General features: G+C 30.8%; 1 protein-coding gene across 1 annotated transcript in view; it reads right to left on the minus strand.

The window, feature by feature from the left end:
- SP2353 (EGF like, fibronectin type III and laminin G domains protein pikachurin) overlaps nt 1–18,340 on the minus strand; it is a 185,904-nt gene that overhangs the window by 142,186 nt on the left and 25,378 nt on the right. Inside the window, exon 3 of the mRNA XM_088188915.1 lies at nt 12,163–12,279. Coding sequence (XP_088045041.1) covers nt 12,163–12,279 — 117 coding nt within the window. The remainder of the gene's footprint in view (nt 1–12,162; nt 12,280–18,340) is intronic.

Raw genomic sequence — 18,340 nt, forward strand, 5'->3', positions numbered from 1 at the left:
TTGAATAAACATTGTTTGTATCATACCTTGTGATTATCGGATGATCGCCACATAACACATTAAAAATGATTTTGGTGTTAAAGCTAGAAAGCAATCAAATTGCATAATCTCACATTCGCACAAGCTTCTTCAAAGGATGATTATAATTTGAATCAATTACTTATTGATTTGCTCCCAATTGGCCTTGTGCCCTATTCGTTTAAGCCTTTTTGAATCATAAGTATAAAATATGTTATAATATGTCCCAACGCTAATACCTGACAATTACTCAACGGACACAAATTACCCGTTAAGCACTCTGCCACAAAACTAATAATAATTATTTTTAAAATAATGAAGCACTACATGTTTTAAACTTGCAAATATACATAACAGAAAAATAACAATACTCGTGATTTAAATGGCCAGAGCTGCACAATATTAACACGGAAATATGAGTCATTTATGGATTTCGGCACTACAACGTGTTTTTTTATTTATCTGTTTTTTGTTTGCTATTAGCTATTATGTCCATAGCTGTTATTAGTAACATAATAAAAATATTCACAAATAAATGGCACAATTAAGCTGTAGATTTTGCAGCAATTCATCAAGGGTAAATGACTGCATGCATTGTTAAAATACACATGAAACATTAAACTTAAGAAACAGTACATAACTGTGTTTATTAAAGAATGAGTCATTTTTTGTGTTCTAAAATTTTTTTAAATAATCATTATTCAAACGAATATTTTGATTCGAGTCATAACACTATTTATATGCGTTTCAAGCTATTATTTATATTTTTTGTATAAAAATTAATACAGAAATAATATATACGAATTTATATAATAATATTACATGTAATATTACATAAATAACATTTTCAATTACATAAAGTTAATCAAATCTGTATATAACTTTGATTGAATCGAATCTAACCATAAGTCTCAAAGCATAATTATTGCGTGCCAGTCAAATTGATAAATTAGCCATTGTGGAATAATATAAAGTGGGTACTTATTTATATTATACATATAGCTTTTAAACGTTAACTTATTACATTTGTAATGTGTACATTTAATGTAGATAAGTTATAGCTAATAATTATTTGTTAAACTTTTTTATTTGCTCTATTTTTCAAATCTGAATAAATCACAACTATAAGTAATTCTATTTTTATAGAAGACAAACGATTAAAAAATAGGTTATCCTTACTTAAGAATATAAAAAGTAAAAATAAATTTATTATTATTTTAGTATATTAAATTCATCTTAGATTAATTAAGCCGAGATTATGTCAGCTACGCTCCTAAATGGAAATAGCAGGAAATGGACGTCCGTCGGCCCTGCAGACGTTAAGAGTAACAGGAAGACGTGGAAATTGACGGTGGAGAAGTAGACGAATAAATAAGGCGAAAAAATTCATCTGACTTTGGTTATTAATTTTGATGAGAATTGATTGATTAACGTCTGAGAGGAATACCGAATCGCGGTTAATACGATACGTTCGTATTCGTATAGCTGGAAAATAATGGAGTGAAATTCAAAAGGAGATCATAAAGAATGTCGGAAAACAAGGTCGATCTGATTCGCTATCGCCCTGTCATTATGTCGACTTTTATTCGATTCGAGCTTTGAAAAGGAAGGAGAGATGGAAAAAAGTTGGTTTCGTCCGTTTATATTATTGTATGTGTTCGCGAGGAATGATATTTTCGCAATGAAATGAAAATCCGAAGAGAGAAAAGGCGACGAAATGTATCTAAGGCATTTTCGCTTTGCAACATAGCGATTGCGACATTTGCATTTATGAATTATTTATTAGAAACGTGTCAATTTCGCGCTGCGAAAAATCTTTTGAAAATTAGATAATTATTGTTTTAAAACGCCATATAGAAGCCCAGTAAAGGGTGTAATAATATAATAAAAGTCTTAAAACTGATTGGGATGGAACGTTACTGTTAAAAATGATTTCATATTGTGAGCATTGTGTCATATTATATCTTTGTAGATTTTTCCAAAGGTTATGTCTTATTTTTTACTCACTTTAATTCATATATCCCCGAGAAACGTAAAATAAAACAAAATGCAATAATCTTGTAACAATTTTTATAATTTAGACACCTGGATCTTTTTTACATATTTATATTCCATTTTAAAATAGCAAAAATGAATGTCAAATATGTATTTAATGCAACAAAAAAATACCTTCTACTTGTTTATTTTTATTTTCATGATTCAAATAACATTTTAAGTATCGCTGGCAAAATAATTTCTGATTTTTCACGAGACAAAAGGAAACAAAAAAGATTTTTTACTTAAAAAGCCATATATGGTAAACTAATCATATGTTTTTCCGGATTCTATATAAAAGGTACCCTATGGGACTAAATTTGGCAATTCCTGGTTTAAAAATTCAATGTGTTTAAGTCCCAAGAAAACTGTAGTTTATAACTTTTTATTTGTTAAAAATATAAGTGGATAACGGTATATTCACAATTTTAATTCATTTCTGATAGCGTACAAATGGAAAAACACTATTTTAATAAGCTTACAGAAAATATCTTACAATATTTTTAATTTATTGTTTACGTTTCATTCTATATTCTACTTTTATTCTAAAATATTAAATTTTAAAATAACAATATGTAGGGTTAGGCGATTTTGTATTTAGTTTGTTAAATCAACGGTATTATTAAAAAGTTTTTTTAATGTGAAATAGTATTATTTTTGCCAATGAAAAATAAAAAGTTTCACGAGTTAAATTGTGTTTCACTTGTCCTATGTTTTAAGCGATATTCGTTTTTGGCAGATTCACTTTTAGGCGATTTAAAAAAAGCTTTTTTTCAATCACTTCAAATCAAACATATTTGGTTCGACATATATAGCTTGGCGTTATACAAACGCTACGTTAAATGCTTACTCCTACGTCTTGCACTCGACCTACAACTAGAACCTCTTTCACTGCCCATACAGTGTCATGAATGGCTTATTGGAGTGCACGTGTGTAGCTAAAGATTTTGATTGTTTACTTTATAATTTAAAAAAAAAACATTAAAAATACGTGAATAATATTCATATCATGTCTCGATTTATTGAATATTTCCTGAAATGTTTATATCGTAAATAAATAAAAGGACGCGTGTATACACCATTGTCACATATTTTTTCAGACCTGTCAAAGTATGAGAATATAAAAAATATTTGAAAATAAGAGAATAAGAGAATATCTGATAATAAAGTCCAATGAACCACTTTTTCCAGTTGTCAAAGTTGCTTAGACGCTATTTACTTTTCCTTTCAAGACATTTTTAGTCAAACACATATTATTGTCTTATGAGGATGAAAATCTATATTGACGCATGGATTTTTTTCTGTTGTTTGAGGTTTAAATAAAATCATAATTTTTTATTCTCTGTGACGATGAAAGAAAGATACTATCTAGCAGGCTAAGGACCATATGCAACATTGTTTGTGTTTTTTTGGCGGAACTTATGAGGAATCAATACACAAAATTTCTATATTTTCACCATTAAATTCAGATAATTAAAAACTGTATCTAAGCAGATGAGTTATTTTAGTGTTGTTTAACAGTTGTCCTGAAGCCTAAAGGTAGCTTGTGTAGCATTAAAGTCAGTTACTAATTGAAATAAAATATATTGTTGCTGTTACTAAATAATTTATGTAAGTTACTCTTTTAAAAACTAAATTTAAATATCGAGGACAATTTAAACAAGCAATAGGTGTACGTCAAATAATTGTTTCATAAATTGTTTGTGCCCTAAAGTAAACAACCCATGAATAAGTATTTTTCTGAAGAAAAAAACTGAATATTCACTATACATAAATGCACAAACAATTCGTTTCATAAACAAAAGTATTTATTTAAATGCACATATCTATTAAAATAATTTCCTGTTAAATCAAATCCTTTTATACCGCTGGTGTACCATTAGTAACTCAAAAATATATAGACTAGAAAATGAATATAAATATTTATTGGTAAAAATAAAACTAAAGGGCTTAAAAAATATCATTTATTTAGACGATCCTGTTTATTGGTTTTCTAAAATACAGAAAACGTTCTCCGATACTGAAAGCTTCACAAACAATAATATACGTGCAGAAACCTTGAAATTCATTATCAATATTGTTCAAAAAGGTATTCTTATTGTTTATATATCTTCATATTATATATTTATCGTATGTACTACATTCATACATTAAATAAATATATATTTATTCAAAACATAAAAAATACACCTAATTTACATTTGATACGACCAAGATAGATTTCCCACGCGCTCGTAAAGTTTACGTGCTCGTACCGTATTTATCATTTCAAACAAGACTAACTTTTTCTTTTCCACGACCTTTATGCTACAATCTAGCAGTAGCTTTTTCCTACACGTAACACGCGTCTGTGTTTTTCGCCGGACCATAATTTAAACATAAACTTTTCTTGTTAGCGATCGGAACGACGATATGCCGAACGGCACGAACCCCGCGTATAACACTCCCCAGAAACTATATAGTAACCCTATACTTCCAACATCGACATGGTGGAAAAAACACCTGAAAACCTCTCAAAGTAAATCTTAATACTAAATCGGGAAAAAAGTAGAATCGCCTTTTCGAATCGCCGCTTTTGAATTAGTGTTTACGAGCTTGCCTTCGTCGGTGAATGTTTAAGAAGGCGACGTGTTTGTACAGAGGTTGCCGACCATACGGAAGGATATAACATATTTATCGTCATATTCATACCAGAGGAAGGATTTATTGCCGAGCTTTTGACCCAGCGCAGCTTTAAGGCCGTAAATAAACGGGGTGTCAACCGGAGATCGTATCGGAGGTGCTGCGAGTCAGCAAATGTACCCTTTGATTCTCGAATACGTAATTCACGTTTTTTCGTGCATTGGCCAGATGCTTTTTGATATATATGTGGTTTTTTTTAATATACCTGATTTATTAAATTTTAAAAGGGACACAAAAAATAATAAATACTAGCAATTTTTTTATAGGCATTTTTCTAGTACTATTTTTTTATTTTACGCGACCACGTATCGTTCCTTTTTTATTGTAACGCGAATACCGTAGATCAATTAATTATTAAAGTTCTTAATTTCGGTCTTTTATTTTTTTGCCATTGCTTTTATTAGCTTAATTTTATTTTGAGTAGTTAAGCTAACGTAATTTTCCCTTTAATTTCGCCCCTTAGTATTTTTGTGTTGTACCTCGTAAATTCTGCACATAAACGGTCAAACGGTGTCCTTTTTACGCGACTTTTAAAGTTCTCAAATATCCTTTAAATTTGAGATAAAATTATTAACTCATTAGCGTTTATTTTTTTGCTAAATGTGAATACGACTTTTTTATGCACCAGACTGTTAATTTCATTGAAATTAAAATTCTTTCTTTACACTTTGAATTGAGGTGTATTGCAGAGTTTTAAAAAGAGCTTTGATGTGCTGTGGGTGAAAATATGTTGCAGAGCACTGGCCTACGTTGTTATAAATAACTCAGGTTGCTAAAACGGTTTATGCACAACTGTGTTTAATTGTAAATGAATGTGGTACGACCCTGCATACCAAAATCAAAATTTTGATCGCATTTTGCCTCCTCGCCCACGCGTTTCTAAACAAGCGTATCGCGCATATTCGAAGCACACGTTCGCAAACGTTTATCTTCACGCATACCATTGCCAAAAAGAGATTAATGTGTCGCAAAACGAACAAAGCACTCTCGAAATTCAGGCGAACTGGGAATTCGCGCCAGAGTTTCGCTTATTAAACTGTCCTCTTTGACGTCCCGAGCGCTGGAGTGTGTGTTAATTAAAATAATTAACGGCGCGGATTGAAGAAGCAAGTTTCCCCGACGGTTAGTCGGGATGGGCCCCGGGGGCGCAGTCTCCGCGCCCGGGCCTCGGCCCTCTGCCAATTAGCTAATGGTTCTCGGAGGGCGTTAAGGGATGGACGATTGCTAACCGCCATGTCCGACACCGAATTCGGCCGGTGACCTAAACGCAAATTACGGTGTGTTGCGCCGTGTTTTGCCAGGACTCGTGTATTTACGGCTTCGTAGGGTCTACTACGTGTTGATACGTGATAATGGATTCGGTTATAGCGAGCGATTCGGGACTCACGGGTTACGACTCGCATTATTTCAGTTTGTGTTTTTAGGGCGGTGTTAATTTTATGGAGTGTGAATAAGTGTTTTTTTTGTTTGAGTTATCGCTGAGAAACTAAAACTACAGGTCGGGTGAGTGTGTCAGATGCGAGGAGACCGTTGATTACTAAATATATTTTTTGTCCTCACTAAACATATATAAAGTATATTCAGCAAGTACTATTTAACAAGGATGCTGTGTAGAAAGAATCTCAAAACAGTCAAATCTCTTAGCGCCAGAGCGCCGATTTATCGGCGCCCTTATACTATGCTAACAGTTTCACTTTGATGTGTCATACAAAAGACCCATAAAATACTGTCAAATAAATATGTACTAATCTTCTGGAGAGAGTTTATATTGTGTTAATAAAAAGTTTGTTGTTATTTATTATGTTGTACAACAATTAAAAAATGTTGTCCGTAAGCACCATTAGTTTTCGATGCGGGTTGAACACAGCGACGGCTTTTGCGATCATCGTTGGTCTGAAATTGAGTTGGCCTCCTTTTAGTTGTAGTCCAAGCTAGAGGGCCCTTTAAATTCGAAGTTGCTGTTCAAGTATTAATGCCAGGAGAGGAAATTTTTGAGAAAATCTCAGAGGAGTTCTCATACAAAGTGTCCGCGGATAAGTCTTCAGATGAAGTGTCTGATATGAAATGATTATTGGTTGTCCGCGTATTAAAATACATATGCCCAGTTATAAAAAAAAAATTGTCCATTATTTTTCGGTAGAACGATCAATTACAAAAGGATCGCGAGTTATTTTTAAACAAATTATTTTTTCCAGCTACAGCGAATTAGCAGCGGCCGTTTCAAAGGCAAACCCGAATGCAAGCGTTACCTTTTCTGAATACGATGGATATTTTTAATTATTTCTGGGTTATACAACTTGAGCTGTTTAAAAGTTTTCTAAGCTAATGTCGAATTTAAGCGAAGAAACTCGTTTTTTCTTAAAAGATTAAAACGCTTTATCACAAATCGAACCGACCTTTTTATGATTAAATATCATAAGGTAATCCATCTTTTTGTTATTAAAAAAGTGATTCAAATCATAAAATAATAATATATTAACTATTTTGGTTTGATATTTTAAATTCTGACTTATATGTGTTCAATTTTTTACATAAATCACAAACACAAACCATATATACATATGGCCAAGAACACAAACAAAATCATTGGAGAAGTTTTTTTGGAATTCAAGAGAGCTTTCGAAATAATAGACAAAATGATAATATTGAAGAAATTAAATATTATCGATATTAGTGAAATAGTTTTAAGATTGTTCAAAAATCATTAAAAAGAGAAAACGAAAAAAATAAATAAATTATGCTTATTACAAAAAAAATCTGACGTTGAAAATAGGTTCATTACTATTTATATTAATGATATAAAAATATAAAATACACATTAATGTATTACATAGATAAATGTTAAAGAAGTTGTAGAAAATTTAAATAATGAATTAAATATAATAGAAATATGATTTAAAAAATGTACCTAAGTGAATTTTTATAGCAGCAACTGCTGACGCTACATCTATTTGAAGAAATAATTCCGATAGCCTAATCCGTTGAGATAGTCAGTGTCAAGTTAGAACAAGTTGTGACTAGTGAGCCGGCTTCCAGAGCCGGAAGAGTGAGGTCGTGTTTATCTTGTCTGTCGCGCATCATGATATTCGGACAACGCGTCAACATTAAGGTTTGTTTAAAATTGCAACAAAAGTACCAAAGAAACTCATAAAATGTTAGGTAATAATGCGGTGACTTTGCAGGCTGTTTACAAGTGGTATGAGCGATTTAAAAGCAGAAATGAGTCGGTTGATGACAAGCAACGGTCGGGACGTTTTTAGACCTCAAAAACAGACGAAAACGTGCCTAAAGGCTTAAAAATGGTTCGTTTAAACAGACGATTAACTATTCGTGAGCTTACCAAAAAACTGAATGTACGGGTTCATACAAAGCATTTTAATAGATAATTTGCAAGTGAGACGAATGAGTGCAAAATTTGTTCCCAGACTTTTGACTGACGAACAGAAGGAAAACCGGATGTCAGTTAGCACAGAATTATATGATAGTCTTGATGCAGATCCGGACTTAATGGTCAAAATTATAACTGGAGATGAAAGTTGGGTTTATGGCTATGACCCTGAGATGAAAATTCAGGGTTCCCAATAGAAAACGAGTGGCTCTCCTTACCCTAGAAGGCACATCAGTCAAAGTCAAAGTCATGCTAATTGTTGATTTGATAGTGAGGGCATAATGTGATCAGAGTTCGTTTCAAAGAAAACTACTGTAAACTCCTAATACTACTAGAGCGTACTGCAACGTTTGCGAAACGATATACGATGAAAGAAACCAGAAAATGGACCAATGGCTTCTTCCTTCATCGCGACAACGCGCCACACCTCGCTTCTGAACCGCGAATTTTTGCCCGGAAAAAGTTCCTATCTGTCTGCATCTACCTTTACATTCCGGATTTAGCACAATGTTACTTCTGGCTTTCCCCAAAAATAAAAACTGTGCTAAAAGAAAATCGTTCCAGACATTGAGACAGCCACGACAAAGCAACTAAAGACCCTTCCAAAAGAAGCCTTCCAGAAATGCTTTCAATCATGAGATAAGTACATTGCTAAAAATATTTAATTACCGCCAATTATATACCATGCGCTAAACATAACTTAAATATTGTTATAAAGTTAAACTAAATGTTTCATATTTTTACCGTGATATGCTAAAAGTTACTTGTTTGCAAACTGTACTTTCATACATCACATTGGTTTTTCTAATTATACGTGTACGCTACGGAATATGTCGCGATTTATACTAAACACAGGTTAAGAGACAGAGCACACGCGCGTCTGAAGTCCTGCGAGCGGTGCCTGTGGCCCTAGCAGCTATCGAGAATTACACGCGCATTACCCGTACGGGTTTTTTTCTTTTATGTGCGTTTACATAAATTAATTTGCAAGTATGTTGTAAATATTTTTTTTTGCTAATTATTAAAACGATAGATTTAAAATAATGACGCGTAATTACTTATGTAATATTTTATGATCAGGTATTTTTTAATTCACATATTCTTGTAACAAAGTGGTTTATATGTATAAAAATACGAATTCATCAAATCAATAATAAATATTTATACCACTACATATAAACTTTTAATACCAATTTAAAACGCATAATATTCATTAAACTCTTTAGGATAGTAATAAAAATTCCCATTAGTAAATAACAGATTTATGTCACTAGTATTTGAGTGACACATACGCGTTCATAAGCTCGAGCTGCTTTCTCATTATGAGGCAATCATAATAATCATGTTATTAAAATTATAAACTTTCCCAGAGAAATATAGAGAAAGCTGTGTTAAAATTGGATAGTAACTTTGAATATATATTTGATTAAGTTTTTTTAATATCTTATATTGATAAAAGGTAAATATACTTGTATAAAACAAATAATATTTAAACTATTATTTGTATTTCTTGATTGCATAAATCGTTAAATCACTTTATTTGAAAGCTATTGAATTATTCACATAGCATTAATTGAAATTGATTGAATAAAACATCAGAGTTAAATAAACAAATGTTTGAAAATTCGAACGTGTTGATTGATTGAAAATCTATGAGCAGAATTGTAGCAGAGAAACAATATTTATTATTTTTAAATTACTAGATATGTTAAGTGCTTGGAATAAATAAATTTTGTATTCAATAAATTACACCCATTTAAAAACCACTCTTTATTTTATTTACTAGTTTCGTTTATCATTTATTTAATAGTGTATTAAATAGTCAAAACATAATCATATTATTTAATAAGTAGGGCAAACTTTAATAATTTATTGCATTATTCTAGCTTGCATTCTATGTATTGTGATAAAATTTATATTTGCATGCATCTCACTTAAAATACGCTAGATGAAGTTCCCTCCCTGAGAAGATGGACTTTGAGGATGCAAGCCCCATAACACTTTGCATGTTTCTGCTTCGCCTTTTCATTACCATTCCTCGTTTGAGTACAAATATGTAGAGCCATACGAGTAAACTTATGCCCAGAACTCACAAGCTCGTTTTAGACGTCGAGTTATGTACGTATTGAACAAACTTTTAATTACTATGCAGAATTTAAGTAATTAAATGCGGCATATCCTTTAAGAGGCGCATTTAATTTACGATTTAATTAAAGGTAGAAAATCATTAAATGGTAAAAAAAAATCTTTGAAGATTAAATAAATATATTAATTTCCTGAATTAATAATTAATCTTGCTCAAATACTTTTTTGAAGCAATCGAAAATATATAAATTATAAAGTAAATAAACTTTATTCGTATATCTGTTTATACAGTATAAATTTGAATAAGTAAACTGAGCTTAAAGCTTAACCTTTTTTAAGTGAGTTCAATTTTAGCCTGTATAAAAATACTTCATTATAATATATATATGTAAATTATAAAAAAAATGGATTTTCCAACTAGCGAGCTTAATATTTAACGACAAAGTTATCTCTTGTATGAAAGTTATATATTTATATATGTCGGTGTTTACGTTTCCAAAGTTTAAGTCCAGTGCTAGATGCCTTGTAGCAGATTTTATCCAATATTTCGGTAGAAAGGAAAAATCAACGTATTCTCAGAAATATAGAATTTAATTTCAAGCGCGCCTATTTTATAATATTTTATTTTCGATAGTAGAAATATATATGTATGGATGAAAATGTATTCCAATAATTAATTTAATTAAAATAGCTTGTGAATTTTGATATTCACTGTAACATATATATTTCATTGGCCGAGTTATTAATTAATTGCTAATAATAATCGCCTGCTGCTTACAATTACTTCGTTTAAGTTAACATCTAAGCAGATTATGTAGCTCTAAATATTAACTGTCGCTGTGCAGCGTGCTGACGTAAATCAAGAACGGATATCAGCTGACTCTCAGAGTCGGTCAATGAGGGGTTCAATCATATTCTGACCGACCAGATGTGTGCTTTAAAGCGCTTCTCACATTTTATAATAAACGCAATTACTACGTCATATAATTTGTTTCTAAATATAATAACACTCTGAATTTTAAATACAATATTAATACTGGTTTAGTTTTTGTTAATAAGTTGCGCTCATAAGTGCATACATTGTATTTTCTTTATTTCTATCTATTGGTAATATTATATTTCGATATGATTTTACTGAAATTTCAGCGAAAATAAATTTATACTAATAATACACCTTCATTGTAACATATATATATATACATAAAATACACATATATGTTCCCTGGAACATCAAATTTTCTCAGAATTGGATTTCCTATTATGTAATAAAGAATACGTATAAGGCAGTGGTTATGAACACGTTTAGTTAATTCGGGTGAGCAACAGCAAAATTTTATTCAGAAATCAACACAAACGAATACAATTATAATAAATATTAAGGCAAACGGAGAAGGTAAAAAATATGCAATAGAAACAGTAAGAATTAAAGAATGTATCAATCAATTTTAGCAATAACGAGTGTCTAAAAATCTGCCGTATTTGGTTTACCTCACTAAAATATTCTTATCTGATAAGAAAAATCAAAGATTTTGTAATAAATCAACTTTAATTTAATGTGTTTAAACCAGTAAGATACGAATTCTTTTTGATTAAAAAATATATCCCTCGTAATTGAAATTATTAAAAACACTATCTAACAATAATTTTCACATATGATGTAATATGTTCCCACTACACCGATTAATCCATTAATAAATGATTAAAACCGACCTCGTACGTCGAATCTTGGCATATTGCATTATACATTACGGACATAAAACGTATTTATGTAACGATCGAGCGCTCAAGTTTATTTAGGACCGTAGTCATAACCGTAAAATTGGAAACTTCACACAAAGGATCGCCGATTAAGCTCCGCAACTGACGGATAAACGAGTTTACTTAAAGTCAGCGAGAAGCAAAACACGCCAATGAATCTATACTATTTTACCTGTGAATTTGAATATTCGAATTACCTTGACAACTGTAGCCGTCTTTGTGCAGCACGTGACCGGGACGACAGCCGCATTCGTATGTGCCATCGTGGAGCTCCCTACAAAGTTGCGTGCAAGGACTCGCTCTGCCACAGCGACCTGAAAATTGTATAACATGAACGTTTAGAAATATTAATTTATCGCATTTTTTTATTCAAGTCATTCGGGCATATTTACATTGACATAATGATTAAATACTCTACAAAAATATAATTTATTTCTTCGTCTGATTTAAAGGGAAATTGATCAAAATTATGTTAATATATTGGCAAATTCATATTTCTAAAACAAATTTAAAGTTACCATATCCCAAAGAAACAATACACGTTCTTACACAATTATGCGACATTAAAAAATGTCCAACAATAGAAAAAATATCAGCCAGATTTTATTATTACACCAATCGCACACAACGTCTATAATGACAATGTCCTGCAAATCCAAAGCGAAACAGTTTTAAAAGCTTTTATTGAAATGAGCGTAAGAAAGGCAAACTTATATGACGTTAGTCAATCAATGAGTATTACGACCATCTACAATTATCAGCAAATTTAAAACAAAACGGATTTAAAAGCATACAGTTTGTACAGTAGATGGATTTTGTTGATTGCGACTGTCTTTCCCGTGCTGTCCGATACAACTCGTTTATAAATCAAAGTATTAATGTTAAAAGCATCCGTCGGAAAAATACAATGTAAAATACGTTTTGTTAAAAATATTTAACGGCCCTTCTAAACCTGTCCATCTGACAGGTTTTAACCTGTTTAAACAGTCACATCCAGATAATCGTAATGGCTGTAGCAACACAAAAAGGGCGAGCATTAAACCTCCCTCAGGCTGGCTATGTATATATAACGAAAATACTGCGCTCAAATAAATAAATTTTGCTTAAGACTCGCTTCACACAACATCAGTTTTGCCATCGCAACCAATATATCAGTGCTTGGTAACGCTCCTCTTGCACAAGCGATTCAGCTTTTCAACGATAGCTACGAGGAACTAGAAAAAATATGTGGGATGGTTCTCCTCTAATATAGTTGTGCATCATAATTGTTTTTAGTTTTTTAAATGTTTTTATGATAATTATGATGATAAATTGGCAAAAACTATTAGATGAAAACGGTCAGATTTGTCATTAAAAAATCTTTGAGAACTTTAATTACAGCTCTCCAACTTAGACTCACTGAGTTCGTGTACAAACTTGAATCAAGTGATCATCGACAGACGAAAACAAAGATCTAGAAAGTAACCGTTTCCTTCATCACGTTAAAGCTGGTCAAAATCCTTAATTCAACCCGCTTTAAAAACGATTGGATCATTCAGATGCAGACATGAGAGAACATCGCGTAAACGTTAACATAATTATATGACCCGACGTGAACGTGACTCAAATTGTTGTACAATATTAATTATAACCTTGCTTGTATCAAAATAAACACCCCTGACACATAGACCAGAGCTCTGGCACAAAAAATCGTGTTTTTTTTCTACGTAATTTCAATGAACATTGCAATGCACCATAGTAATGAAAAATTTAAAACCGATTAAAACTTTAAATAGAAGCTCCGGCGCAATTAAAAACAAATTCCGCAGAACATACACAAAAAACGTAACGAAAGAATTTGCCACTACATAAATAGTCAATAGTCAGTTTTTGTCAAAACCATACGCTAACAAAGTATAATCTTGTGACCCTAAGGAAACAGTAGAATAAAACAGCAACACAACATTGGATGTAATAGAACTTTCATTATTTAATGCAATGTATGAAATATTTTTATTGCCACATATGCCGTATTAATGCCGTAAGTGCACTTGTGCACACTCAATTTAGTGGTCGCAAATGCCAGAAGAGCACCTGTGTACAAATTCTTTGCAGTGTACTGCTCAAATTATTACGCTAGTATGTTGTAAGCCAATAATTTAATAAAAAACTAGAAATAAAGCTTTTATAAAATATAAAAATATATTTTTAATTTAAAGCATTGGCTAATTAAGGGACAAATTTTTACGTTATTGGTTTAGAATTTTTATTTATTCTTTTATTCAATTTAATGTAAAAATATTTAATTTAAAATCAATGATAAATCATTAATTATTGTCTAGGATGATAGACCAGTGGTATGAGTCGGCGACTAATTCCCTAAAATTCTGAATTTGAATTCCATATGAATCCAGATGTTTTAAAATTTCTATCGTGTCTGAGAGATTGGAATTAGTGATTATTATATAATTATAATTTCAATCTATCATCATATATCATGATAAATAATTAAAACAAAATTAATTATAAACTAAAATGATAGTTTATAGTCAACCAAATATATTACTTTGGTTTTAGTCAGGTATCTCACTGAACTTAATATATTTTCATTATTAAATTATAATTAATTTTCTTAATGTTTAAATTATTAAAATATCCTAATCGTTGTCTTTAAAGTTTGAATGTATCTAATCTATATTAACTTAACTAAAGGGCAACTTATGAGAATCTAAACTTTTTGAAAATTTAGTGCTACGCGATGAAATTAAAATAGAATTTAATTAATAAAATATATTGATATATGTTGACTATAAGTCTGGAAAGGTTAAAACAGTTTACCTAAATATGTTTAATTTTACTATTGAATAAACAAATATTTTGTATACTGATAAATACTTTAATTATATAAATCTGTTGTTTTATAAAATTTCATGAATTACAGCAAAACTTCTACCATAAATATTGTGTTGAATAACGCTATTGTTGGTATTCTAAATCCAGTATTCTTCTCCTTCAAAGCGATATCTCAAGAAGAAAAAGCATGAAGCAATAATATTTTTTTTAAATAATCAAAGGTAACCAAATCATTTTGCTTGCGTCTCGAATTCGTACATACGAAAACGTAACTTGATAACAATAAATTTTCTCTTCCCCCTATTTTGCACAACGCTTGTATCAAATATCATTCTTGGATTGTATGTTTGCGACTTTAACACGATTGTGTTTGTAATTTGATTTTGACTTCCAACTTAATTGCGGTAAATTCTAGATTACAGTGTCTATAATTTTCGATTCAGTTGCTTTGCTCAAGCTATTTACTTGAGTATTGATATGATTTAAAATATATGTATTTAAGAAATGTACCGTATTTTTTAGCTCATTTTTTAATAACCTTTATTAAATATAATATTCTGAAATTCCTCTTTGCGTACTTTTAAATTCTATCAAATAGCAATTACATCTAAATTAATATATAGAACCTTTATTCATTATATGTAATTTGAGGGTAAAAGACGTAATAATCAAATTAGTCCTAATTATATCGAAGTCGTATAGGGGAGACAAATTCGACAGAAATTCCTCTTATCGCACGCTATGCGATTTCTGTAAGATAATAAGAGAACTCTGGCCTGCAAGAAAGTTTTCGATATCGCTTGGGATTTTCGTAAAACTGGAAAAGAGAAAACTTGCCGATCCATTGTCGAAACTAGTCGCTTAACTGAAATTTTAAAGCTAACGGCGAAGTTTAGACAAGTAAGCCGGTGATTCATTACGAAGAAAATAAAAATCGACAAAATAATAACCGTGAACTTTCAGTACAGAGTTTGATAATGAGAAATGGCGACAAAATTTTCTAGACTCGAATGAAAAAATCTTGAAATTAAGTTTCCGTTTAATTTAAATTGGTTATAAGTTAAAAGTCATTTTATAATTTTCATGGTTTTGCTTTTAGTAATATTCGCAAAAATATTTTTAAGCTGTTTCAAAAACTATATGAACATATAGAGAGAAGCTAAAGAAATAGTTTTTATTCTCTAAAAACTTTATACCCACATAATTCTTAGCCGACAAACATTTTTTTGTAAAATTGTTTAGTTTGCCATTTTTCACGTTTAATTTATTATGAATTAAAAAAATATGTTGCGCAATAGTATTAATCTAACTGCCATATTAGTAAGAAAATTATTCTTTTTATATATTCAGTGATGATTTAAAGTAAAGAAAAATTGTTGGTAAATATTTGTTATCAGAGAGTCATTTAAACAACTATTTCAAATATCATAGAAAGAATGTAACCAAATGATTTTGACAAAAAGCTTAACAATATAAGATAATGCTTAACGCTAAGTTATTGCATAACAATTGGAAAAATTTACGGACCACTCGGCTAGCACATTCGTCTCGTTAACCGTTGTAAGCACCATTAAAACTACATTTTTGTACTTGATGATGCGCGATAGGGCGAATCAACAAGCGATGCAATTGGCCCACAAACATCCACATCTGTGATTCGTCAGAGACGTCTTGTATCGTGAATATAAGATATGTGATACATATCACATCGGCAGACGACCAAACGATTGGAGACGAAAGGGTCAAAAACGATTCGAGAAGAGAGACAGTGAAAAATGAGCTCAGACATCTATACTGCATTCAAGGCAATCCAAAAAAGACCAGCGTTGCCTGCCACAAATGAATTGTTACTAGTTTTTCGAACGTATATTTTGCCTGAAAGTCACACTCTATCGGTCTTAAAACCCGAAATAGCATTGAAAAATATTATAGATTATCTATAATATAATATTAAATAACACCGGTGATCTTTAGCGTTTTATTGGTTAATAAATATATATATGCAAACATGTCTTGCCCAAATTAGAAAACGGTGATATATTAATTTTATATGAAAATTAATACGAAGCAGCTCTTGGCAAAAATTTCAGCACGCTCCGCTTAATTTGTGAAATATTATGTTTTTCTCGTTAAAGTCCAATATTTGCACGTGCGAACGCGCGCGGTCCTCGTATACTACGCGTTCGATCATATTATATTATGCGAAATATGTAGTTAAAATAATATTCGTGACTGATTTTATATTTAAAAAAATATCGAAAAAATTACTTCTTGTCTGAAAAATTTTTCTAAAGAAAAATAGATATTCATGAAAATTTATTAAAATTAAACTACGTCAATCACAATTTATAACGGTCATAAACTTTAGGAGCTTTAATAGTCACAAACACATTTCTGGATTTAATCGCTCGCTTTTAGTAACTACGGCAATTAGTGGAGAAAGTTTTCAAACTTCAGATGCAGTCGTTATTATCAAAGTACTTCAAAAATTACATATTTTGGAATACTAAAATATTTTACAAACAATATGAAAAATTTAAATCTAATTGTATTTGTAATGTAATTTATCCTAAATTTAATTCCTCACAATTTACGACTGAGTTATCCATTAAATTTTAAGAAACCATTGAAAATTTAATGTAAATATTATGTATGCCTACCTTAAAATATAACCACCCACATTTTATTTTATATTCTTATTTTTTAATATATCATAGTTACAATAATAACAAAATTGTAAACACAAAAATGATTATAAACCAGTGACGCAAAATTATATATTTTGAGATGTGTATGAGCTGCAAACTATAACTCATTGCGTGTATAATTATATGTAAGAGTATTACTTACTATCGGATCTGTTATTAAATTTAGCTACATAATTAACTTAGATTAATTAAGTGACTCAATTGCAAAAAAATATGACAACCATCTTGAATAAAATGAATAACATAACATAATTAAATTATTAAATATATTACTGTTTATTTTAGATTATTGTATTGATTATGTATAACAATAATTATCAATAATATAAAAATAAACCATATATTCTAAACATTAAAATATATTTTATTAATATTTTGACTGAATATATTTTTCGATAAAACATCAATAAAATCCATCACTAGACCTTTTCAATCCCACAACCACTTGAAAATCTACCCACCTTGGGGTGCCAGCTTCATTATAGCCGAAGCCATCTTTAGAATTCATTTGAAAAGCGCAGGGGAGCGCTGGAGATTTTCATAAATAATGAGGCCGGCACTTAAGGGTAGCTAGGAGGCCGAGTATCGAAAAGAAGAAAGAAAAAGGTGCCAACGAATGCACAATGCAGTTTCGGTTTGTAAAGCACGTCTCGGCCAGACGTAAGCCACTTACTTTGCAAACGCTTTGGCCAAGCTGCACGAGCATTTATCTCGGTTATGACACAAAAGATTTATGCTCGCCCAGAGATTCGCATGTGCAAATATTTGCTCGGCGAAAGGCCAGGAGATTCAATTTAACCGACGGAATTAACTGGTGCAGTCGCTAAAGCCATTA

This window comes from Plectrocnemia conspersa, unplaced genomic scaffold (assembly GCF_051122295.1).
Source record: "Plectrocnemia conspersa isolate PC_06_02 unplaced genomic scaffold, ASM5112229v1 ptg000007l, whole genome shotgun sequence".
NCBI lineage: Eukaryota > Metazoa > Arthropoda > Insecta > Trichoptera > Polycentropodidae > Plectrocnemia > Plectrocnemia conspersa.